The 23,524-nt window shown below is 43.3% G+C and overlaps 3 protein-coding genes across 4 annotated transcripts; 2 read left to right on the top strand and 1 right to left on the bottom strand.

Moving 5' to 3' along the window:
• Positions 1 to 608: 608 nt before the first annotated feature.
• Positions 609 to 14,526, top strand: crlf1a (cytokine receptor-like factor 1a). 2 transcript variants are annotated; one of them, XM_031560244.2, is made up of 8 exons: positions 609 to 1,323; positions 3,218 to 3,496; positions 5,140 to 5,269; positions 6,086 to 6,255; positions 8,057 to 8,214; positions 10,591 to 10,759; positions 12,312 to 12,497; positions 13,233 to 14,526. In XM_031560244.2, exons 1-8 carry the CDS (start codon positions 1,266 to 1,268, stop codon positions 13,247 to 13,249), a joined length of 1,167 nt encoding a protein of 388 aa, XP_031416104.1. In that variant the 5' UTR covers positions 609 to 1,265; the 3' UTR covers positions 13,250 to 14,526. The 2 variants fall into 2 exon arrangements, with proteins under 2 accessions (XP_031416104.1, XP_012690710.1); XM_012835256.3 differs by having other exon boundaries at positions 610 to 1,323; positions 12,312 to 12,493.
• A 2,304-nt stretch (positions 14,527 to 16,830) lies between these two features.
• odf3l2a (outer dense fiber of sperm tails 3-like 2a) lies at positions 16,831 to 19,231 on the top strand. The gene is made up of 4 exons (XM_012835255.3): positions 16,831 to 17,168; positions 17,557 to 17,667; positions 18,231 to 18,344; positions 18,744 to 19,231. Exons 1-4 carry the CDS (start codon positions 17,120 to 17,122, stop codon positions 19,229 to 19,231), a joined length of 762 nt encoding a protein of 253 aa, XP_012690709.2. The 5' UTR covers positions 16,831 to 17,119.
• Positions 19,232 to 19,644: 413 nt separating this feature from the next.
• On the bottom strand, positions 19,645 to 23,237 carry ebi3 (Epstein-Barr virus induced 3). Its single transcript, XM_012835262.3, has 6 exons — positions 23,069 to 23,237; positions 22,651 to 22,860; positions 21,815 to 21,941; positions 21,511 to 21,686; positions 20,628 to 20,794; positions 19,645 to 20,012 (listed from the first exon to the last, which is right to left on the bottom strand). The coding sequence occupies exons 1-6, from the start codon at positions 23,205 to 23,207 to the stop codon at positions 19,863 to 19,865; spliced, it is 969 nt and encodes a 322-aa protein (XP_012690716.2). The 5' UTR covers positions 23,208 to 23,237; the 3' UTR covers positions 19,645 to 19,862.
• Between the last annotated feature and the right edge of the window lie 287 nt (positions 23,238 to 23,524).

Raw genomic sequence — 23,524 nt, 5'->3', positions numbered from 1 at the left:
AGTCATCCCACTTACGGGACAAACTCGCCACGAGACTGGCCGTAATCGCCACCAGAACAAAAGCTGGTTCACTTGAATTGATAAAGAGTAGCATTGTGGCATTGTGAATTTAGACATACTGGCTGTCATGATTATTGTATTTACAAGCACTTTCTCGTTAGGCAAATGTGACTCACTAGCCCATTCCGCACCTCAGACATGCCCCGAGTGCTCTTCGTCAAACATTAGTCACGGCAATTACAAAGGCACGGGCAGGAAAGAAGGGATGTTTTGTTATTCTGTCCTGTTCGAAAATTACCAAATATGGTCTCCCGCTACTTTCTTGTTCCATTCTGAAAAGCGATCAACTAGTCAAGGCCCAGTTGGTAAAAACTGCTGTAGCCTAGTCGACCCAACGCTATGACCTATCTGTAGGTTATCTCACCGTTCCACAAACATTGTTGCGCCAAGGCGAATATGCCGTAGCCTATAGACTAGCTTCTCTTGTCCATGTTGCCTCTGTGGTCTACATTGAGTAGGCCTATAAAGGCCTTAATGAGGGGTTTGCCCATGAACCGTTCATAATAGCAAATACAAAAATGGACACGGATTGGCTGTGCAAATCTTTACAGGTAGACATACGACCAAAACTTTGGAAAAAAATGACAACAGCTGTAGGTCTTTTTTGTGGGTACTGATTTGTTTTACATAGCCTATGCCGTAGAGGGCTTGCTGTACACATACATCGTTTTGTAATAGCTGTCAAAGGCTGACGGCACACAGGTGACCTAATCCTCCAGTATTACTATTCATGAGTCAACCAAGAAGAACGCGAGCAAATGTCGGAGTGTGCAGCGTACGCCGTAATGGGAGAAAGGAATGAGACAACGAAAAGACGGAAAGGAACGAAAGAGGCAAAAATGACTTAGTGACTGTGTGGGAAGACAGGGGAGGAGCTTACAAAGTATAAACTTGAATGTGTTCTAGCAGTTCACCGTGGTAAACTATGACAAAACTGGACATAAGGACATTACACATCACAAGTTTACCTAGACGTAGACAAGTAAGTTTTCCAACTGTAGATATGTTTGAAATTGGGACTGCTTGTTAACATCCACAAAGCCGCCTGCTTGGATACGATAGCCAAACCAACTAAGGACAGGCTCCCACATCAAGAGTTCTGGATCTGGTGTCGTCGGACTGCATGCGTGTGTGAAATATTTACGCCAAGAATAAGAAGATATTTCGTTTTGTTGTACGGAGAGAAAACGAACATTCCTTGAAATATGATCACGTTATTGTTTCTCATATTGACTGCCCCTGGTGTGCTGTCTTCCTCGACCCGTAAGTACAGGAGTTGCATGTGATACGCGTAGGTTACAACCAACTAATCACTGCATGGCTGTATATGCCCTAGTTCTTGACGCATCCAGTGATGTTTAACCAATTGGCCTACCGTGACAGAACCAGGTGAGACCAGCCTTCCGTGAAACACATAGACTAAAATAAATCGCTGGATGAAAAATTGTCAGTTGATAAATGGTCAGTTTCACTTGTGAAATTGTAGCTACAAATCTCATCCGTCTGAAACATTTAACAAGTAAACATTAGTTAATTCCTTGCCAGGAGGTTATAAACAATTACCAGACCAACGTTCTTTGTTAAACAATATGAAGTATGTTTTTTTTTGTTTTTTTGCATAAATGTATATTATTAATATTATTATCTCACAGGGGCTAGAATTTCAACAGGTCAGGCCATAATTCATTTAACACATGGAGTGTGGTACTTTATGAGCCGCAACAAAACAGTTACTTCATTTCCCCGCGCGTTTTAGAGTGTTTTCCCATTCCTCAGTTTTACCTTTGTCTGACTAATCAGTTAATGTCGACCACATATAGGCTTACAAGCTGCCTGCACAGTTCAAAGGCTGTTCACTTTAGTCTTATTGTCTTTTTACCTATGCCTCATCTTGCTTTGACAGCAAGGTTTAGTCATATAAGTGAGTAGCCTGTATTATCAGTACTTTCTGCACATTTCTGCAAAGCCATGCTGAAAATGTTTCAGTAGTTTTGCTTTTGCAGTTGCAAAATGTTTAATTACTCCAATTAAACCAAACAAGCTACACTATAATAATTTAACAAATTAAGTTAAAAAAAACTTTAAACCCCCTGATACATTAAATTATAGAATTAAATAATTTGGTAGAATGAATTAATTACTTGAAAGCCTGTTTGATTCACATGGATGTAATTGTGTGAATCTGTATACATGAATGTCAATATGTAAAAGCGCTTTCACCCTTTCCCTGTAAGATCACTGAAGGCAAGCGTATTGTATTTTAAAAGCACACTCACGCAGCTGGATCCGAGCCCTGCTGGGCCCTGAGCAGAACATAAACAGAGTGCAGGAGAGTAACACCGAGACATTAGCAGGCTTTCATGTAACCTTGCCGAATGACAACACAGAGAAGACCGTCACAAAACAGCCTCCCATTTTTCATCATCACAGTGGGAGCGGGCTGATCCTTGGGATTAACGGCGAGGCGCTGTATATTTGCCTTGGTTTAGAGTGTTGCCTCCGTGATCACAGGGCTTTGGGCTTACCTCACGAGACTTTCTAAAAACAAATGATATTTCACAGCCCATTTCCTATGCAGACAGTTAAAATAAATAGAGATAATTGCCACTATCATTAAAATGTTTAGAGGAAAAGGCTTGTTTTGTGTCAGGTCCAGATTTTTCCTTCCCCCTATGAGCCTTTGGTGTGACGCTGTCATGCTTAAAGGTGATTTAACTGAAATTCAGTGGCCAAGCATAACCTCCTTGTAATGAAAAGTGTAGCATGTGTATAGGAAACGCTCAGCTTAAGTAACAATCCCATTACACTGATCTCTGAGGTATATAACTTATTTTCATTTTCTATACTCGAAGCTAAAGGCCTGAACCTCAGTCGGGTTAGATTTCCGAAATGAATAAATGTCCTCATCATTCTTCATACGCATGGAATGGTTACTTAATGATTTAAGTTGCAATTTGAATAGCACTTAGAGAGTTTGGCAGTTAGAGTTAAGTCATCTCTTTTATGTAAGAAAGCTATTTTTTCAGAAATTCAGATCTTATTCAGCACCCTTCAACTCTCCTCACTTAGAGTGCTTTTGTGTGATTGTTTGTTTGTTAGGTTTTTTTTGTGGTTCATTAGTATTTCATCCTGTCCATCTCCTCTCTCCCTTTCCCAGAGCTGGCTGGCATCTACCCCCAAGACCCGGCTGTGCAGATCGGCACCAGCCTGACGGCCACCTGCTCGGTCAGCTCGGAGCTGGGCCTGCATGCCAGCTCACTCTTCTGGACGCTGAACGGCAAGCGTTTGCCCAGCAGCTCCTACACGGTCCTCAGTGCCACGGCCCTTCGCGTCACCATCCCCCCGCTGCCCGGGTCGCGCCAGCGCTCCGGGGACAACTTGGTGTGCCACAACAGCGGCGGTCACGTCCTCGCCGGCACCTGCCTCTACGTCGGCAGTAAGTCCCTGCGGGGGGGAGACAGAGTGACAGACAAACAGACAGATAAGAGGGAGAGAGAGAGCGAGAAACATACAGAAAGAGAGGTAGAGAGAGAGAGAATTCTTTGAAATGGTCATGCCAGTAAAGGTTATTTGAATTTGAAGTTGAGAGCGAGAGAGAGAGAGAGAGAGACAGACAGAGAGAGAGAGAGGGACGGAGAAAACGAGAGGGAGAGAAAGAGACGGAGAGTAAGAGAGGGAGGCAGTGTCTGTTGAGTTGAAAGCAGCAGATGGGACAGGGAGTTCAGAGCTCACAGCATTTAAATTTGACCTCCTGGTCTGTTGAGTTGTTGCAGTTGTTGCAGTATTTAATATATTTTTTTTTCTGAACAATGAACTCATACTTATATAAGCCCCTTAAGATAGCTGTATGTTCTGGTGGCTTACTTTAAGCCCCTGTGTGGTCCATTATACTCCATCCTCACTCCTAAACTTTCACTCGCCCTTACTTTCTCTCTCACACAGACACACACACACACACACACTCCCTGACACACATACACACACACACACACACACACACACACACACACACACACACACCCACACACACACACACACACACACACACACACACACACAATCCCTTGCTGACACACACATACATACTCAACTTTCTCCCACTCCCTTACTTTCTCTGCCTCTCACACACACTCTCGCTGACACACATATACACACTCAACTTTCTCTATCATTCACACACTTCACTTTGTCGCTCTCTCACACACACTCCCTCTCACAGATGCACACACGCGCACACACACACATGCACACACACGCTCAGGCTCTATTTCACTGCCCCTTTCACAACGCTCCTGCACTTTCACACCTTATATTGGCTGGTGTTTTTTAACAGAAAAATACATTGCACTTTTGAAGAAACACAGTAATGCTTGCATGGAAAATAAACTGACATTTGTGTTTATGGACACACAAACACACACACACACTCTCTCTTTCTCTGTCTGTCTCTCTCTCTCTCAAACACACACACACACTCACACACACACATACACACACACACACACACACATACACACACACACACACACACACACACACACACACATACTCACTCACACACACACACAAGAACAGAACACGCTATGTGTGAATGAAAGGAGAACTCTTTTTTTTTTTTACACAACTTTTATGTCAAGAAGATGAGCCTGTCTGAAACGTTGCGTTCATCCAAGCTAAGCCTCAGCTTCCTCTGAAGTCAGGCCTGCGCGTCACAGTCGGCCATAATCGCACGCCGACACTTACTCTCCCCTCGCCGCCTTTTGTTCGGAGTTGAATGGAATCTTGGCAAGAGTCCTGAAGTTAAACGAGGAGGACAGCTGAAAGCGCTCATCCGTTGTTGAAGACGTGAAAGCCCCGCCGCTGTTTCTCCTGCACAGTGGGACAGCGAAGGGTTTTTTGTCGGCACCTTCACGATCATTTTCACATCTGTTGCTTTGACTTTGTTTACGCGCAGGTTTTTATGATGTGTTTTACTGCCTTTTGCTGACTTTTAACACCAGTCAACTGAATTGTCTGTAATTTTTTTTTTGTGTGTGTGTTTTCCTCTGCCTACCCCCTGGTCCCTCTGTCTGTTTCCAGTGCCTCCAGTGAAGCCAATCAACCTCACCTGCTGGTCCAGGAACACCAAGGACCTGACGTGCCAGTGGGCTCCGGGGGGACAAGGCGAGACCTTCATCAGAACCAAATACACCCTCAAGTACAAGCTGAGGTGAGCCAGCTGCCCCCTACCCCCTTCCCTTCCTCACAGTGTACATGCTTGAGGATGCAGTCTGAGATTCGGGCGGAAGGTTGTTGATATTTGAGTTCATCAGCCGATCAAAATACAACCTCCCTTCCTTGCTTGTTCCTTTTGTGATATTCAGCGAATTACTTCTCACGGTCCTCTATTTGTCCGGTTTTGGGCCGAGCCATGCACTATTCCAGCCAATCAATACGTCGCTTCAGGAGCATGGAAAACAGGGGGTAAAGTTTGATTGGCTGTCAAGCTTAAATATCAACAACCTTTCGTCCAGATTCTACCTCTAACAGCTTCACAGCATATTATCCATGCTTTGATGAGGCACTCTCTTGAAGTGCTGCCAGTTGACCAAGGGTCTGATTTATCCAAGTCATTTAGGCATGTAAAATGTCTAAGCCTGTGTAAAACCTGTAAGTAACCTGAGTTTTCACGCTGGTCGAGGATTGGTCGAGGATTTAGACAATCACATTTGTAATTTGAAAACCTTAAGCACATGTTAGGATTTCTTCATGCTCTCTATGAAATTGTATATAAAAACATAACCATTCAATTAAGCTTTATTTTGCTGTATGCCTGAGGAAAAGTCCTTGTTTCCATTTTGCTTGAAAAAGTTAATAGGAAAAGATGACGCTCAAAGGCTTTCGGTTCCAGAAACACACACTCTCTGTCCCCCCACCCCACCCCCTTTTTCTCTCTTTCTCTCTCCCCCCTGCTCTCCCTTTCTCCCTCTCTGAATCTCATGTATCTCTTTGTCTTTGTCTTTGTCTTTGTCTTTGTGGTCTTTAGGTGGTATGGGCAGGAGAAGGAGTGTGAGGACTATAACACAGGCCAACCGTGCACATGCTACATCCCCAGTGAACTCGCCCTGTTCACACCCTATGAGATATGGGTGGAGGCGTCCAATCAGCTGGGCACGGCCGTCTCCGACGTCATCTACCTGGACATCCTAGACGTGGGTGAGTGGTGGACCTTTGACCTCTTGACCTATCCCAGTAGCCACTGAACTATTGTACGGTGTAGTTGGCCAGATTGGGAGAAAGGAACTCGAGAGCATCCCGGTCTGTCTTTGGCAAAAGAGCAGGGTGGAGCTATGACGAATTGCTGTGGACTCGCCCTTCCTTTTGACGAGCTCATACCCCTTTTAAGTTTCATTCATTGTGCCCACACAGACACCTTCAATCACACACAGACACGCACGTGCACACACACACACACACACACACACACACACACACACACACACACTCACACACACACACACACACACACACACACACACACACACACACACACACACACACACACACACACACTCACACACACACACACACACACACACACACACTCACACACACACACACACACACACACACACGCTCACTCACACACACACACACACACACACACACACACACACACACACACACACACACACACACACACACACACATATTTTTATGCCCTCACACACCCCGCTGGTCTCTCGCCCTCCTGTGAGAATGGAATTTTACAGGCTCTTGAGTAATCCACGTAATACCACAAAACCCCCCTCCGGCTGTAATACTTGAGGGTTTTTGACCAGAGATGTAAGAGTCAGCCCAGTAAAGCCCTTTAGATTCCCTTATTATCTCCTAGAGTCCTGCAGGGCTGGCCAGGACTCCCACAAGATGCCTCACTCTCATGGGAACCCCACACAGAAAAAAAGCTTCACAGAAACTTTCATAAAAATGGAATTACAGACTCTTAACAAGATAACATTATAAGCAAGAGATAAGTTAATATATTAAAAGAAAGACAAAGACAAAAATACACACAACTTTGACGAATAATTCAAAAGCAACTCTCAGGCGTCTCCTCGGTGGGCCACGTGTTACACACCTGTAATTACCCAGCCTTTGTCTCGGGGTCCCAACCCTGTCTGTGGGGCTGAAGCAGTGTGAGAGTGCCACTGGAAGCGTGACGCACTGATGTGCACACACACACACACACACACACACCACACCCAAATGCTCTCTGCCTCCATGCACACACACAACAGGGAACATTATTGCTCCCTCAGGCAAGCTAAAGGTTATTACAGATTACAGGCATGATTTGCTGAGGTGTCTTGGCCTACAGGTGCTTGCTAAAGCGGTGCATTCTTTTACTAAATGTATCCGTGATGAAACGCCTTGTTAACCCTAGTCCTGCACTCTGGGATCGCTCCAAGGCTTTTTTTTTTGGGGGGGGGGGGGGGGGGGGGGGGGGGGGGCTGTAGCCTTCTGTGTTGTCAAGGTCTTTGGGCTTTTTTCCCCTCCTTCCTTTCTTTCATTTCCAAATGAGTTGGGTCAGAAGAGTTCAGGGTAAACGCATGTCGTACTCTCCAGGGGAAGAGAAGTACAGAATCATGTTGCCAGGGTCAGAATCATTTTGTATGCCAGGGTCAGATGTTAAACTAGTATTATGGCACAAAATGATATGTGAGAGGAATCCTGTTACTTTTTTATTTGTAATGTTTATAAATGTTGTACATTTCTTCAAAGTTCTCTGTCAATGGACTTTATTGAGCTAATAAGTTGATTTATTGAAGTTGACTCTGATAAATGGACGACTACTACATGCACTGTTATACCTATCCATAACATTAGAATATTCCCTCAAGTGCTCCAAAATGAAAGCGAGGGGGCAGGCATTGGCCCTGGGTGAATGAAACCAGTTGATTTCTGCCTCTACCGCGGTAGCGCCTGTCTCTGATTGTACCCTCACCTCTGGTTCCAGTGACAACCGACCCCCCTGCTAATGTTCACGTGAGCCGCGTGGGTGACCTGGAGGACCAGTTGAGTGTCCGCTGGGGCACCCCACCCGCCCTCAAGGACTTCCTCTTCCAGGCCAAGTACCAGATCCGCTACCGGCTGGAGGACAGCGTCGAGTGGAAGGTATGTGGCTGCAACTAATATTTATGTTTATGTGTATGGTTATGTTTATGTGTATGGTTATGCGTCTGTTTATGTGTATGGTTATGTTTGTCCAATTGGCAGATGTTTTTTTTTTTTTTTTTAAAGTGAGTTACAACAATAATATATAATACAATGGACAGGATGGGTGTCTGTGCAGATATTTACGTTCATTCATTTGGCAGATTCAAAGTGACTTTGATAGAATGCTAATGCGAGATTCAAAGGGACTTAAATGATAGTATAGAATTTAATGGCAGAACCAAAGCGAATGAAAATGATATCGAATTTAATGGGAGATATGGAGCCTGTGTGAATGTCTGTATGACTTAATGCACCACAGCGTATTTTGAAAAGTGGGGTTGTGCCACGTCGTTTTAATGGGTTGTGGTTGTCAAGGCATGTTTTTATTGCATGCCTCCCGCCTCTTTCCTCTTTCAAATGCTTTAATCTCCATTTCAGTTCCTAGAGTTATTTACTTATTTATTTTCTTTCACTTTTCCTTTTTCAACGCTTACAAAGTTGATTTTATTTGTAATAGGACGTTGAAATGCAAACACAGGGCATTAGCACATTCAGACCTTAATTCGCCTCTCAAATGAAGGCATCTCGCTCCACCATTCCTGAGTTTCTCATATGGACTCAATCATTAGGCAGGTTTCCTCTTGGGCTGGGCAGAGGCTTTGGTTACATAAAGTGGAACGTTTCAAACGGCTCTGCGTCACAGTGCTGTCAAAAGTATTGTTTGGCCATTTACAAAACAATCCAGCAATAAGGGCATGAATTGGAAGAGCTTCGTAAACACAATTTAGTCAATGACATAATGGTGCCTCATAAATATTTGCAATTTCTTAAACTGTAAACAAAGGAATACTTTTTTGGTTGCTCACATGCTCAACCTAGCATAATGCTTGCATACATGCATGTAAACCAAATTGACTCAAGCTGTAATCTTATTATCTCCCATATATTGGCCTCATAATATTGGCAACAAGATGTCTCTATTAAGATGTAGTTTTAACATCAACATGTTGTTTTTGCGCATTCATTCACATTAACTGAAATGAGAGCTCTTGGTGTGTTTTTTCCAAGAGGATGGTGCTGTAATGATACTGAACTGAACATAAATACTGATCAATTAGAAAAGAAACAAAGGCGCACTGTTTAGAAGTGACATTTTTAGAAAAGCCATTTAAGAAATCTTAAGAAAGACCTTAATAGAGAATGGCAAAGAAGTTAAAATCAAGTGGGCTTGTCTTATTCAGACATTTTGTGCCCTGACGAAGGCCAGTATGGCTGCAATGCATAGGCCCACTCGTTTTTAAAGTCTTTGCCATGCACTAGGCTTTCTTAAGATTTTCACCTCAAAACAGTATGCCTTTGTTTCTTCAAATTGACACAAGATGACACAATTGGCGCTGCAGCCTCGTTTTTTCTTAAAATGCTTAAAATAATGACTTTGGAGTGTGAGTGGGGGGAGTGAAATCACGCTCCATTTCTCAAAACTCTAAACACAAATACATAACTGCACACTCATCTTCACAAACTTCAAATTCCCATTATTATGTCCTGCTATGCTGCCTGCTATTCCATTATTCCATCCCATTATTATGTCCTGCATCTCCATCCCAGCTTTACCTCTCTGACAACCGCCCGGGTAGCAGCGAGCTCTAGAAACAGATACGGCCCAGATCTGGCCCGCCTTTACGCCCCAGCAGGCTGCTCTCTGGACTCTCTCTGGTATTTAGAGGGGAAATTAGCGGAGGGATAAACAGCCTGGGCCGTGTCTGCGCGTTGTTGGCGCTGTCTTCGCCGGGGCCAATTACTCAATCTGTAATAAGTAATAGATAACAGATTTACACTGGGGGCAGTGTGGCAGACAGTGTGTGTGTGTGTGTGTGTGTGTGTGTGTGTGTGTGTGTGTGTGTGTGTGTGTGTGTGTGTGTGTGTGTGTGTGTGTGTGTGTGGCCTTTGAGAGTGTTGTGTGTGTGGGTTTGTGCACGCATGTGTGTTGTTTGTGCGTATCTCATAATGGCCTTTTCGACACTGAATGTGGGTTTTGGTGGAAGTGTCATTTATATCCCCGCCCTGAAGCAGTGAGAAGTGTGAAGAGTTTTTTTTCTGCTCATTAAAAAAACCATATAGAGGAGCGTGTGTGAACCCGTTCGTGAATTGCACAGCGATTCCCTCTCTTTGTCTCGAGTGGCTTGAAGTGTTCTGTCGGTGTCAGGACATGAAAGGCATTTGTTTTGAAAGCCGTTGATGTTGATTTGACTTGCTCCCTCTCTCTCTCTCTCTCTCTCTCTCTCTCTCTCTCTCTCCCTCTCTCGCTCTCTCTCTCTCTCTCTCTTCCTACAGGTGGTAGATGATGTGGGGAACCAGACTTCCTGCAGGCTGGCAGGCTTGAGGCCGGGCACGGTGTACTTTGTCCAGGTGCGTTGTAACCCTGTGGGCATCTTGGGCTCCAGGAAGGCTGGCATCTGGAGCGACTGGAGCCACCCCACAGCAGCTTCCACTCCACTCAGTGGTGAGTACTGAAAGAACACTTGTGTAAAAAGTAAACAAACAAACTAAATTGTCACTTGAAACAAATAACAGCCGTATTTCCACCGCATGTGACATTGTTCAAGGTAGGGAACTGAAAGAAGAAGAAGAAGATTCTAGTGTAGGCTCTTGGCACATTAGGGTTTTTTCTATATTTTTTTGTGAGAACAGTGCAAAAAAGAACCAGCAGTTTCAGCATGGGTGGCATGCACCAGTGCCATTTATCAGCTGTGGAGTTCCTTGGAAGAAAGATTGTGAATAAACATTAAATATACGGTAAAACATAAGGTATCAGTAAAACTAGCTAGCCTCGGGGAAATTGGTCTCCCCAGTTGAGCTAGGTTCTGGTCAATAACTATTTATCAAAGGGGGAGTTTTACTTTGCCTCGGTCGTCTTTGTGCTTGCTTAGAGGTGTAATACATTTTTTTTGGTTTTCGTCACAATAATTACATTATTCCAAAGGCATAGGGAAAAGGCAGCTTTCACACTATTTCCATTCATTCCGATTCATTGTTTAGGATCATTACATTCTGTTTACATTTCTGACACCATGAAAATTAAATAAATACACTTCAAAGCACCTCAAACCAAGAAACGTGATGCAGAGAATGCAGAGCAAACATGTATACTATCGGGTCAATACAATTGTTTTCCTGTCCCCTCAAAATACCATCTTTATTTTTATTGATTTTTTGGCAACAAAAACAACACATTTTACCTTTAAGGCTGTAAGGCCTCTGGTTCTGTAAAGTGCTTGATACAATGTACATTGTTAATGGAGCAATAGGGATAAAGATAATTGAATTAAAGCTGATGAAGTCCTTTCGCTCTCAAATTGATGTTTACACTTTTATAACCACAAAGTTGATTGTTTAAAGTCTGATTCAGCCATGCACTTAATGAATAAAATCTTTATTCAAGTAATTATGAGAACACTTTCATGGAAATTATGTTATGCACAAAACAGGTCAAGTTTGTTTGTCCAAAACAACTTTTATTACTTTCAACATGTTTGACAGCACACTGAATGAAACAACAATGGTGCCCTAGAGCTTGGCCTATGCTATGCAATGAAAGAGGTTCTCAAATAGAACACACTGTGGATTCTACTGCATCTACGCTAATCTCACTGTGTCGTCCCATAATAAAACACATATTGCCGAGACAATGCAATCAAGTCGCATGTGGAGCACTAACACATGAAACACATTAGCCAAGTCATCCCCATCTCCATTTCGTGGTTCACCAAAAAGCTACAGGGGATCATTAACTTGATATTTTTTCCCCTCAAAGTTCCCCACGCACTCTAGATTCACAGATTACGTCTTCTCTGCCTCTGCCTCGCTGCGGTGTTAGCCATCTGGAAGCACGGAGTCAGATATTTATTGAAAGTGGCCAGGATTTATTTTTATCCGGCTTTTTGTTTGGGGTGCAGTGTAAACTGCGGCCACGGATACAAGATAAGCCTAATGTCCAGAGCAGCAATCCCTCGACAGAGTGTTTAAATGTTGTTGTTCTCGCGCTTTGTTCTCAGAGAGGCTGACGGGCGGCTCGTGCGACTCGAAGTCGGGCCAGCAGAACTCCACGTTAAGGCGGGACCTCAAGCAGTTCTTCGGCTGGGTGCGCAAACACGCCTACGGCTGCAGCAGCATGTCCATCAAACTCTATGACCAGTGGCGGGTCTGGCTGCAGAAATCTCACAAAACGCGCAACCAGGTAGGTAAGGACCCCTCCACCTATTTATTTATTTAACCTTTAAGTTTCTACTTCTTCTGCCCTGTTTAGAAATCAGGACTTGGTCTGTTTACCCCTATTGTCTGTGTAGACGACTACATCCTCTTCAGACCAGCTGTCTCCGCTGTCGCAGTTTTATTGAGTTAGTTGTTTGTGTATCTCCGAAGACTCACACAGTTCAGCGAGATGAATTCCCTTGTTAGTGCACAATATTTTTACGACAATCACAGGACCTTCCGCCAGACACCACAACACAGGCACTCTGACATACACATGTAAATATAACAAACAGACCATGTAGCTCTTTTAAGTTCCCCCTGTGTGATGTGGTTCTGTTTGTTCTGTTTAATGACATGCTCCAAATGGTGACCAGAGGGACTAAACCAAGTCCAGTTAGAAGGAGATTTTGGAGTGGGTCCGGCCCAAATGTGGGCCTGACCTGGTCCTGATCTCAGCCATATTAGGGCCAAATCTATTTCTTTGTCTGAGTCAGATGTTATCTGGAAGTGTTTTCCTAGTGCTAGTTTCTACTTCAGGAAGCTGCCATACACTGGCTAGATGCTGCACTTTGATACATTATTTGAATGCACATTTGAAAGATAACTTAATTTGCTTAAATTAATTTCATTTTAGTATGAATCTTAGTGACTATTAAGACATTTTACCTGTATGTATAATGATTTGCATCTTTATAAATTAAAGTTTCCATTTTTTTTTTTAGGTTTTTCAAGACGATAAATCCTAGCACCTGAGCTTTCATACAGCGCCAAGAGGGCCATTAATATTTGTATGAGAGACCTAACTTTCTCCAGTCTGGACTGTTGTGTGGTTCTTCCCTACTAAGAAAAAGAGCCTGTTGCAGATGGAATTTAAAAAAGACTTTTCTGAATGCAGAAGCTTGCAGGGTGCAGAAGAACTCTGTTTCAGCACAGAACCTGCTTCATTCCCTCTTTCAGTACCAACAAAACACAAACTTCAAAAATGGTCTCTCTATCATGGTGACATTAGCAACTGTTAACATGTGGAGCGTGTGTCATTTGCTAGGGGGGACCAGGTCAGCAACAGAGGAGATTTGCACATTGACGTCTTGGAATGATGTACAAGCAATTTACACGTGTCTGATGACTCACCGTCTATATCTGCTTCAGGGTCATTCTGAAACAACTCCAGCAGCTATATGTTGTCCCAAAGTGTAACTTCTGAAAGAATGCATGAAAGCCATCACACAACATCAGCAACCACTTAATGTTTTTTTTTCTGTTAAGGGCAACCAGATGATTATGTTCTCTGCTCACACCAGAAAACGGTTGCGGTATTAATGTGTTGTCAGGGGAGGAGAAAGAGGAGTTTACAGTTATCACAGTAAGGTATACCTCATGTAATACCTCCGTTTTTAAAACACACATTTTATGTTGTTTAGAGTCATCACAGCCAACAACAAGAAGTCAACTGTTAAACTACATCAGATTTCAATGTACTGGAAATCTGCCACTATTTATGGATGATTTGTGGATATGTACGCTAGGGTCTTTATGGAATCACTGCTTTGTATCGCTTTTGTCCATGACCACCCAGTCAAACATCGGAAGAAAAGAAGAAAACTGCAGTTTTCACGCCGTGACAAATCGGTACTCCAAAGGTAAACACCCTCAAACCATGGATTAAGAGGGAAGAAAAGACGCCAAGGATTCTTTTGATCGGACTCTTGACTTGAGCAGGGGCGCCTTCGTTGCTTCCTTAGTCTTATACACCCGACTTTATTTTGGCATCCTAATTCACAGAAGATGGATTTAGGGGTGTTAAGGTGTTTGTAGCAATGAACAGTTTGTGAATAGTTGTGTTTATATTTGAATACATTTCACTGCTTTTATTTTTGTACTGAATTGTATCAGCATATTTAAAATTGTTCAAAGTTATGTTTTTGTTTCCCCTAAATTATGTATAGTTGCTTATTATATTGCTGACTGAAATTTTAAAACCATAATATTGTTATACAAATTATTCTTTGAGATCAACCAAACTTGAAAATGAGCGTGCAATCATTTATTCCAGTTGTAACCTGCCTGCGCAATTCTGCAAAATGCATATCTCCTTCTCGGGACCAGCTGCCCTTAGGCAACACGCAGAAAAAGCCGGATTACGATCCTCCACAGGCGAGTGAATTCATGTGTGTGTGAGCGGTCGCTTTGAGAGATTACCTACGTCTCAGGGCCCTCTCCACGGTCAGTAACTCACCCCGCGGCCTGGGTGACACTGGTGGGGAGCTGAAAAGGAAAGCTCCGCGTTTCAAGGGGGGTTCCCACTCACACTGCGCCAGACGTGACATGACAAGATAGGCCTATGACACGTTAATGTTACATTCCGCACTGTCTGTATTTGTCATATTAAGCGCTCGTGATTCACTGAAAGAAGTAATGCAACGGATGGGGTGTTGTTAAGGCCGCACTATTCCAAGTCCAGCAGGGTTTTAGGTAATGTCACAGTGACGGTCGGCCACTTGAGAGTAGGGTGACCGGGTTTCCCACTTTGCGCTGTACTGAACAGCATTTTGACCCTTTGTCAAACTGAGATAATGTCCCATATTTTCATTGATCATTTGGTTTTTAATTGTCAGAAATAAGAACACAGCAGCGACACTCATCACTCTATTGAACAGTGCTACCACTCAAAATCACCAACTCGTCCCATACAAATGAAACATAGCTAAGCTTTTCGAAGAGCCTGGCTTTCATCCAATGGCTGAGAAGAGTGCCGTGAAGATGGTCATCAAGAGGCTGTGACTGCCGTCAATCAAACTGTGGGGCCGATTAACTGTGTTACACAAACTGCAGATAGGTAAAAGGTAAAAGCTACCAGGCAACATCATGGCCACAAAGAAAAAACAATAACCTTTTAGTAAAGAATGAGTGAGAAAAGTGTAAAGAGTTATTTTTTATTTTGATTTGTTATTCCTTTTGACCATGCTACTCATCCAAAAGATTTGCATTTTTAAATTGTTTTATTTTATGTGATATTTTATTTTGTTCCTTATTTATGTTGCAGTTGGATTTGGTCAGGTCAGGAGTATAACTTGAAAGACCTGAGCTGCATGATGCCTGCTGCTTTGCTTAAGGACAGTTGCCTTTGATGGGCCTGTAATGGCCAATGCATGTTGGATGTCTATCAATAAAGACATGTTACGTTGCAAAATTAGTATGCCTTTTGGATGACAAACAGCTCTGTGTTCATCATATCTTTCATATAGCAAAAGCTGTAGGCTGTATCTTTTATGGCCTAACTGGTGTGCTGTGGAATCGACTAGAAGACAAAGTGTTTACGAGCTGAAAGGCAGAATACTGTTTCTTATTCAGTTGGACAGACATTATATCAAAGTTTTAGGTTACCTCTCAGCGTGCGTAATGTGTCCCACACAAACGTACCACTCCTCCCATATTTGGTCTGTTTGCATCTGGTCACCCGACTTAAAAGGTAGGCCTACAGGACAGCCCCCTGCGCTGGCCCCTGTACACAGCTCACAAGGTCCAGAGTTAGAACAGGTTAATATTTAATGTGTGTTTGCTGGTCAGTTTCCATTTACACTTGCCATCTGGCTCTGTCCTTTCTTTGAGGTTGATGTTCAGGCAAAGATATTGTTTGAACGATCTGTCTAGAAAACAATAAAGACCAAATTATATGCTATTCAAGAGAAGCCAACGAGAATAAGACTAATATTTAGATCAATCAGAAAATCACATCACAGCATTTTTTGAAAATCCATGGTGTTGCATGCCCACAATAGTAACTCAATAGGGGTTGTTAGGCAGTGTTTCTTTAGGACACAGGAGAGGTCACTGGAGTACCAGAGAGATTGAATTTGATAACAGTGATGGACGAGGGAGATTATGCGAGTGGACCGGCGGTGCAGAGTTCTTGAGGATTACTTAACAGATACTGTTACTCGAGACTGTTGCCGTGACTCGAGGTGACACATTTGTCCATCGGATCTGCTGTAGGTGCACTGTAATTTAACCATGAGAAATGGCGTGCAGTAGTCTACAGGCGGTATCATCATTCAACCATCCTTATTTCAAGACTGAGCACCCCCCCCCCCCCTCCCCCTTCTGGGGTTAGTTTGCTTGGACAGCCAGGTGTTCACGAGTTGCGATAAAACTAAACAGATTCAGCATTGTGGACACCTCCACTGGGCTATTTCACACAGTTTTGTCCATAATGCCTCTTTTCTGTTTTGACAATGGTAAGATTTTCTATGAGACTAAAGGGAGTTTTTCTAAATGTCAGCATCTTCCTGAAAACTGAGGCGTTGCTCAACATCTGTCTCTTTTTGGATGCTGTACAAGGGTTTGACATGATCTCATTAGTGTTATTGTGTGTCATAATTCATATGAGGATGTGTCTGCCAACAAGTTGAACGTTAAGCTAAAAACTTCCCCCTTCGCTCAAACGAGGATAAGGTTTCTGCATCTCGTAAAAGTCATATATTATTCAGACTGGATAGTGGGGCGCTCTGCGAAAGCCACAGAGGTTTCGAGTCGGAGTGGAGGAGTTGCACAAACGCCTCTCTGTTGATTCCACTGCAAGGGCTAACGCGGTGCGGAAGATTGGTGGTCCATGGGGGAGGTCTTGAAGAGGAGGCCCATGATCGCTGGCAGAGAGCGGGGTAAGTGTGGCAGTTTCCTGGACTGAACTTTGAGGTGCGTCAGATTTTGTATTTCTCTGGAATAAATCCACCGCTCCATTGTTTGAGAAAAGAGGGAGACAGCTTGTAGATTTTCAGTGTAACAACTCACAAGCTATTAGCTAATTTGGATTACATATTTGACATTTCTGGAGTGACAATCCAGAACATTAAATTAAATACGGCCACGACTATTAGCTGCAAAAGTAAACTCCAAATGTTTCCAGATGAATGCAATTGACAGTCCAAGTCAGGTTGTAATTCTTGTTTTGGGAAAAGCGCCTTATGCAAGGCCCTTGGGAGGCTTTCTATTTTTACTCGAGGGGTACTTCAACAAACACTTTCGTGTTGTGAATCTGTCTTTCTTCAGGACCAGGTCCAGGACGCTATGCTCTGCCTCCCACAATTGGCTACATTGGCCATGACTACACCAAGCCCAGCAGCCCGGCCTACTCTTTCCACAGTCGCATGAGCAGCAATAGTGAGAGACCTCACCTCGCCAACGCGACGACTCTTGACTTCAGAGCTATTTATATATAAGGGCACGTTCCCAGACAAAGATAATGGGACTTGCCTTCAAAAGGAAATGGAGATTTACGCTCTTGTCGGCGTCTCTGTTTTTTGTCCATCATTTCTAAATATAAATATAAATGGGGGGGGGGGGGGGAGACGGCCACTGTATTACACTCTGATCCACTAGAGGTCAGCAGATTGTGACTGAATAAAAAACAAATGCAACTCTGAAGGGTTACATACATAGGGCAGGTATACTAAGTAATGGATCCCGAAAAGCAATAACCAATATCAGCAGGGGCGTAGCTAGGGGAAGAGGGGTGGTGTGTGACCCTTTAAGACTCAGGAGACCCAGCGCTGGACAAGGGCTCTGGGACATACATAGCAGTATATGCAGTATATAGCAGTTTATGGAGAGTTAGAATATAGAGGATGATATTTATCAGGGGAGACACCATTTCTATCCATGCAATATAAGTAGCGTCGAAATACTTATTGCAATTGAATAACAGTGTGATTTGTACTTTGTAGTGCTATCTGTAGACTCCAGCCCTGGCCCACAGTATCACATTGATGCGAAGATTACTCGCTTCGGTCGAGATGGCACTCCCTCCTACTCTATGCTGGGCAGGAAGAAGAGATCAGGTTACTTTCACCTAACTATGTTGTCATCATGTTGCTAAATGTTCTGTCAAGGACGTAAAAAGTAATCTTGTGACACTAGATTAACTCTAATTGCTTCCTTGATTCGTAATTTATTCAATACTCGTGTCTGCGTGACTGTCTACTTGTCTGCGTGACTATGTCTGGTTTATTCCTTGCCCTCCATTGATCTGCATGGGAGCTATAAACATCAATCCTTGCAAGACTATTGTTTTATTATGAACTAATATGTTATTATTGTATGTGTTATTGTATGCTATTATTAAATATATTATTATTTGTGGCATTCAGTAATGGCACATGGAGCCAAGCACAGTATATTGTCCCAGTATATTGTCCCTTACTTCAACCTCTGATAGTCCATCTCCATCTCTGCTAAAGCTGAGCTGTTCCAGACTCCAGGCCCAGGGGCCTACAGCCCGGAGAAAGCACCGCCCCTGAACCTCCACTGCAGACCCCCATCCTACTCCATCGGCTCGCGCACGCGCTACCGTGCCACGGACACCGTGCCCGCGCCCAACTCCTACACTCTGCCCTCCCTCATGGGCGCCCACGCGCCCAACAAGCCAGCCAGCCCCTGCTACTCTATGTCGGGCCGCTTGAAAACGGGCGCGCCGTCGGAGGACCTTGCCATGACGCCAGGCCCCGGGAAGTACAACAGCACGGCCCCAAGTGTCTACCTGAACCGCCAGCCATCGTTCTCCATGCAGAGCCGCTCATCCATCCCCAGTGCTGCCTCCCGCACGCCCGGCCCGGGCACGCACAGCTCGGAGAGGGTGGTGGCGCACCTGCCACGGCCACCCTCCTTCTCTATGGGCATCAGGCACTCTGAATTTGTCACTCCACTGGTGGTTGATGTGTTAGATTGAGATGTGTATGAATACGAAGGTGTCGTCACGTGAGACTGTTCCGAGCTGTCAACGTCAGTTAACTTCATAGTGAGTCAATGTGTTTACAATAACTGAACTACAAAATCTCCCTGAGAACAGTGCCTGTCTGCGCAATAAGAGAAGGTGTGGAGGCTCAGTTCAATTCAGTTTAGAAACAACTATGGTATGACTGAAGGTCAGAAGCTTGAAATAATATTATTACCAAATGGAAAAATCATAGGACTTTAACATGGGGCTTCATAATCACAGGTAGGCCATCTGAAATGCCCACAGAACATTGAATGACCTGACTTCTAATTAAAGTGACCATCAGGGACATGTTGTACTGTCTCAGGGAATTGTATAAGTCATTTATTATTAAAACATTCAATAAATTAAAGCTGCCTCAGTCCTTTAATATCCACAGTATTTTATTTATTAGGTATTTTATTTATTAGGTTTATTTATTCAATAGTGGATTATACAGAATATAAGACTTGTGATTTGTGTGTGCTGTAATTGTATTATAACTATTATTATTAGTAGTAGTAGTAGTATACAATTAGCTGGATTAATTGCAAACAGTTCCCCTCTTTCTGAGACGTAACACTACATGCAGTGATGTTCTGTGTTAGCGACGTAGCACATTGGCACTGACAGGCTCACTCCAGGCACTTCCTGTTCCAGAATCCAGCAGTTCATGTGCAGACACCTGAAAGTGGTAGGTGCGTCCCACCTTAAGGTTGTCCAGAGCGATCATTAACGAGTCATACGATTCCACCTGCAAAGGGACCACTGATTAGTCCTATTCAGAGAACACATACAAGAGGTATTGGTAGAGGAAGAACTGCGGTTTGACGTTCAGGTTTCTTTCATTAACTCTACTTAATGTATGCATTTACATGAAGAAGCCATTAAAGTACTGATGAACCAAAAATGCAAATGCTGATGTTTATGGTTTGTTTTTGATAATCAATCATACTTTACATAGTTCAATATATTTACATACAAACAACAAACCATAAATGTCAACATAAACAAGCATCAAGTGACATTCAGTGCCATAGCTACTGCCTTTTTGAATACAGTAGTCAATGTTAGTGAAGGAGAGAAAATAATACTCATCATTTACAATTGTCAAGTAAGGTCAATCTTTACTTTTTTTAGTGGTATGTAATATTCTGAACTTCCTGTGAATTGTATGAATATTGAATCATTCGGGACTTTCTCTCATCCAGCAGACACCTCTACCCAAAATGACTGTTCAGTCCTTATATAAATTGATATCAGTATGTGTCCTCCCTGGGTATCAAGCCCATGATCTTGGTGTTGTCATTACCTCCCTCGGATCAGCGAGTGCACATCTATGGGTAGGGTTAGGGTGTGGGATACTCACTTCAACAGTGTGTCTTGGTTCTCGAGTGGAACCCCAGTAGTACCTGACTTTGTACTTCAGGGGGAAGAGCAAGGGGTCTGGCCAGGATGGGGGATGACTCCACTTCACCAGTACCCGCCTCCCTTGGCTAGCCACTACTCTCACATTCACGGGAGGGTCCGGCCTCACTGCAATAGCAAGAATCAGCAGGGGACAAGCCAGATATAAGACAAATGTAATAACCAAATGGAAAACATTTAAGACCACCAGATATATTTTACACTAATGAAAGACCTTTGCTGATCATTCAATTATCCTTAATTTAACAGAATTTAACAAAGCATATTGGTGGCATCAATTTAGTTTTAATCTGGTGTATGTACAATTATACAATTACCATTTTATAAATATACAGCTTCTAATCCTATGAACTTTGTCATTAGTAAGCAGACTTCGTTGCCTTTGTGGCAATTCCCCATAATAATCTAACTCCTGATTAAAGTGTCTGGCTTCAGCAAACGTAAATAAAAGAGGACTGAAATGTCAACCAAACGGACAAACAATTTCTTCGAATTAGTCTAATTAGCTGGGCCCTGAACAATGCTTGGCACTGACACCTATCACTAATGGACTGTACTGCTCTGAATATTATATGTTAGTGTTGTATATGTTTTTTTTTAAATAACTTTCACCAAGTTTACTGTGTTTTGTGTGGCCATTCTGGTGCGAGAGCTTCTCTACATGCTGTTTCACGAGACAGCAAAAGGCTTCATATTGAATTTAAATATGCCTTGACTGCTGACTTTGAAGAGCACTACCACATTACCTGACCTAACTGCCTCACTAAGATTTCAGTGGTCAAGATAAGCATGACTGGCAGTTATACAGTATCACAGACCCTCACCATTCTCCTCCAAATCAAATGACATTAATTTTGTGGCACTGCCGAGTGCATTGATGGCCGTGATATTAATGATATAAGGCCTGCTGGCGAGGACCTGAAGGGTCTTCATTTCACAAAGAGTGTCCGGAGATGTAGGCACAATGTGGCAAGGGTAGATCGTGCCAGAGACCCCATCTCTGAAAAGACCAAATAAGAATAACATATAGAATATTACAGGCATCAGCATAGATGTAACATTATGTAACATAATGTAACATCACATCATTTCAAAACTTGGTGTTTGGTTGTCGTAGAGCTTTCCTACCTGTAGGTGGTGATGTACTGTGTTGGCAAATAGGTGTTTGTCATCTGTGACATCTGTGACCATGAGCACAAGGCCTTCAGAGGATAACTAGCAACCCAGCAGCTGATGTCTGGAGGAGATGGGGGATCTGCAAGAGACAATAACTGTGTGACTAATGATTTTCCCTTAGCTTATTGGCCACACCAGGGCCGTAACTATAGGGGGTGCAGCAGGAGCGGTCGCACCTGGGCCCGTGGGTCTAAGGGGCCCGTAGCCGGGGCCCATAGACATATTTATGTCAATCTAAATAGGCTGAATAGCCAAGTCGCATTGCCAAAAAACACATATGTATAACCATATTCAGCGAAAAACTACACTGACAAGTGTTATAGGCGGAATATGTGCGCAGGGGGAGGGGGTGTGGTGGCAGCGGCGGTTAGTGATCTACCCTGATCATTTCAAAGTTTTAAGTGTTATAGGCAGAATATGTGTGTGGGGGGAGAGGGCGTGGCGGCGGCGGCGGTGGTTACAAACATGAAAAAAAAAGGGTACGGGACTGTAAAATGTTCGGGAACCACTGCCTTACGCCACTGACTAGGGCCCGTCATAATAGCCTGCACCTGGGCCCGTGGTAACTATGTTACGCCACTGGGCCACACACTGGGAAATGAGACTTCATGTGGATACCATAAATGAAAACACACACACACACACACACACACACACACACACACACACACACACACACACACACACACACACACACACACACACACACACACAGACAAATGTACACAGACATTCACATGTAGTCCCCTAACTCTCAAAACCATTTCCAAAACCATTCAAACACCCACAGCCAGGTTTCAGATCTATCTGAAGGATGTCGTCTCGTCCACTGAGGCTGTGGCAGGTGTAGACGCCTCTGTCCTCCAGCCTGGTGCTGTTGAGATGGAGCAGAGAGCCGGACACGACCAGAGACCCAGTCTGTCTCCACTCCACCTGCTCTCCATCTGCAGCACCATCACACAGCACTTTCACTTCTGATCCCACTGCCACATACACATCTGAGAAACACAGTCAACAAAATAAAGACGAGTAAAGAAGAGTGAGAGCAGAAAAGCGAATGGATAAATGGATTTCGTTAATTGCACAGTCACTGTTCACTTTGTTTGTGTTAATAAAACAATACAGAAATAACTGGATGTTTTTTTTTTTAAATAAAGAAAGACAATTAGAATTAGACAAAAATGTAAGGCATTGAACTTCTCTCACCCCTGATGAGTCGGTCTTTCGGTGGTTGAGTTGATGAATCCTGACAGAGCCCTGCACTAAGAATAAAGAGAGAAATATAAGCGTATGTGTAGCGCAAACAGCACATATTGTGTTTGAACATGGGCGATGACATCTGCATGTATACAGCAGGTTAAAAGAGCAGCGGCTCACTACAACTGACGCAAAATAAACCCTTCTCTTGCATCACTTTGTTAATCATTAGAAAGTAAATACATTCTGAACTCAAGGTAAGAGATGTTAAACACAGCTGAGGAGACTGAAAGTTCCTAACATAATCAAATTAATAGATAAATAAACTAGAAATGCATACAGCGCGAATAAAATCAAGAAAAAAAATGGCATTTATAATTCTTTAGAATATAAACCTGGTTGTATTTCCTGGTATGGAAATGGCCATTATGTACCTGAACTTTTCTCGTTTTCACTCTCCAGTGA

Source organism: Clupea harengus, chromosome 22 (genome assembly GCF_900700415.2).
Source record: "Clupea harengus chromosome 22, Ch_v2.0.2, whole genome shotgun sequence".
Lineage (NCBI taxonomy): Eukaryota > Metazoa > Chordata > Actinopteri > Clupeiformes > Clupeidae > Clupea > Clupea harengus.
The sequence above is the reverse complement of the archived record's forward strand: the minus strand, read 5'-3'. Positions and strand labels throughout refer to the sequence as shown.